At 44.6% G+C, this 1,087-nt stretch overlaps 1 protein-coding gene across 1 annotated transcript; it reads right to left on the bottom strand.

The window, feature by feature from the left end:
• Positions 1 to 205: 205 nt before the first annotated feature.
• On the bottom strand, positions 206 to 634 carry LOC148947996 (protein CFDP2-like). Its single transcript, XM_089096060.1, has one exon. It carries the CDS (start codon positions 632 to 634, stop codon positions 206 to 208), a length of 429 nt encoding a protein of 142 aa, XP_088952186.1.
• Positions 635 to 1,087: the final 453 nt, after the last annotated feature.

The raw sequence follows: 1,087 nt of genomic DNA, 5'->3' as shown, positions 1-1,087 counted from the left end.
GCAACGTCGGCTCCTCTATAGGCTCTTACAGCTTGGAGGCTCGATTTCCACTTTTTGTTGATCAAAATATGGTCAATCTTGTTATGTGTTCTTGGGTCTGAGGAGTTCCATGAAAACCCATTCATGATTTTGTGTTGAAAAAAGGTTCCTCCAATGATATGCTCGTTCGTTATCGCAAAATCCACTAACAGTGTCCCGTTCTCGTTTACTTCGCCGAGGCCTTGGCTCCCAAGAACCTCAGGACAGTATGACTTGTCGCTCCCCACTTTGGCATTGAAGTCACCAACAAAACAGAGAGATCGTGACGGGGGATATCTTTGGCAACAGCTTGCAGGATGTTGTAGAAGTCGTCTTTTAAGGTTTTGTCTGCATCATTAGTTGGCGCATAGCATGCGACTACTGTTAGTTTTGCCTGGCTGCCTGTGAAACGTGCTACGATGATCCTCTCATTTATAGAAGTCCATTTCATGAGGGCTTGAGACAGCAATTTTGACAGCATTATGGCAAAGCCTGCCTCTTTCTTTTTGTCGGTGCCACTGTGCAGGATTCTGCATCCTTTTTTGAGGTTCTGATTTCCTGCACCAGTCCAACGGACCTCCGACAGAGCCAGAATGTCTAAACCATAACTTTCCATTTCTTCTAGGACCTGTTCTGTCTTTGAGGACTGAGCAATGGTCCTTACGTTCCAGAAACCAAGGTTTCATTGGCAATTTGCTTTAAAGAATCGTGTCCGGGGGCGGTCTGAAGTCGTCATCAAGGGGTCCGGGGTTGGTCCATGGTCGTCATCAGGTTGCATATTTGGTATCATGTGGCTCTCGCTGAACGTTTCTATAACAAGGCTTGTTTTTCCGGGGCAGGCTGCTTGTCTACTGCCCTACCCTCCTCCTTTATCCAGGCTTGGGACTGGCTGTACATCTACAGGCGGAGTTGATTGCCTTTCATTAATGAAAGGCAATATTGATATTTCATTAATTATATTTTTTTAATCTGTGATTTGCAGGTTATCCACTCAAAACAGGGAAGCTATATCCATTACATTAGTTCAGTTCGTTTTCTCCTACTTGTCAGATTTTCAAGATACTTAGAT

This window comes from Artemia sp. Qi Xiang Cuo, chromosome 10, assembly GCF_049724085.1.
Source record: "Artemia sp. Qi Xiang Cuo chromosome 10, ASM4972408v1, whole genome shotgun sequence".
NCBI classification, from domain to species: Eukaryota; Metazoa; Arthropoda; class Branchiopoda; order Anostraca; family Artemiidae; genus Artemia; species Artemia sp. Qi Xiang Cuo.
The sequence above is the reverse complement of the archived record's forward strand: the minus strand, read 5'-3'. Positions and strand labels throughout refer to the sequence as shown.

Bases quoted from the DNA above. Each gene is read 5' to 3' on its own strand.
- LOC148947996 (XM_089096060.1), bottom strand. From the start codon at position 634: ATGGAAAGTTATGGTTTAGACATTCTGGCTCTGTCGGAGGTCCGTTGG.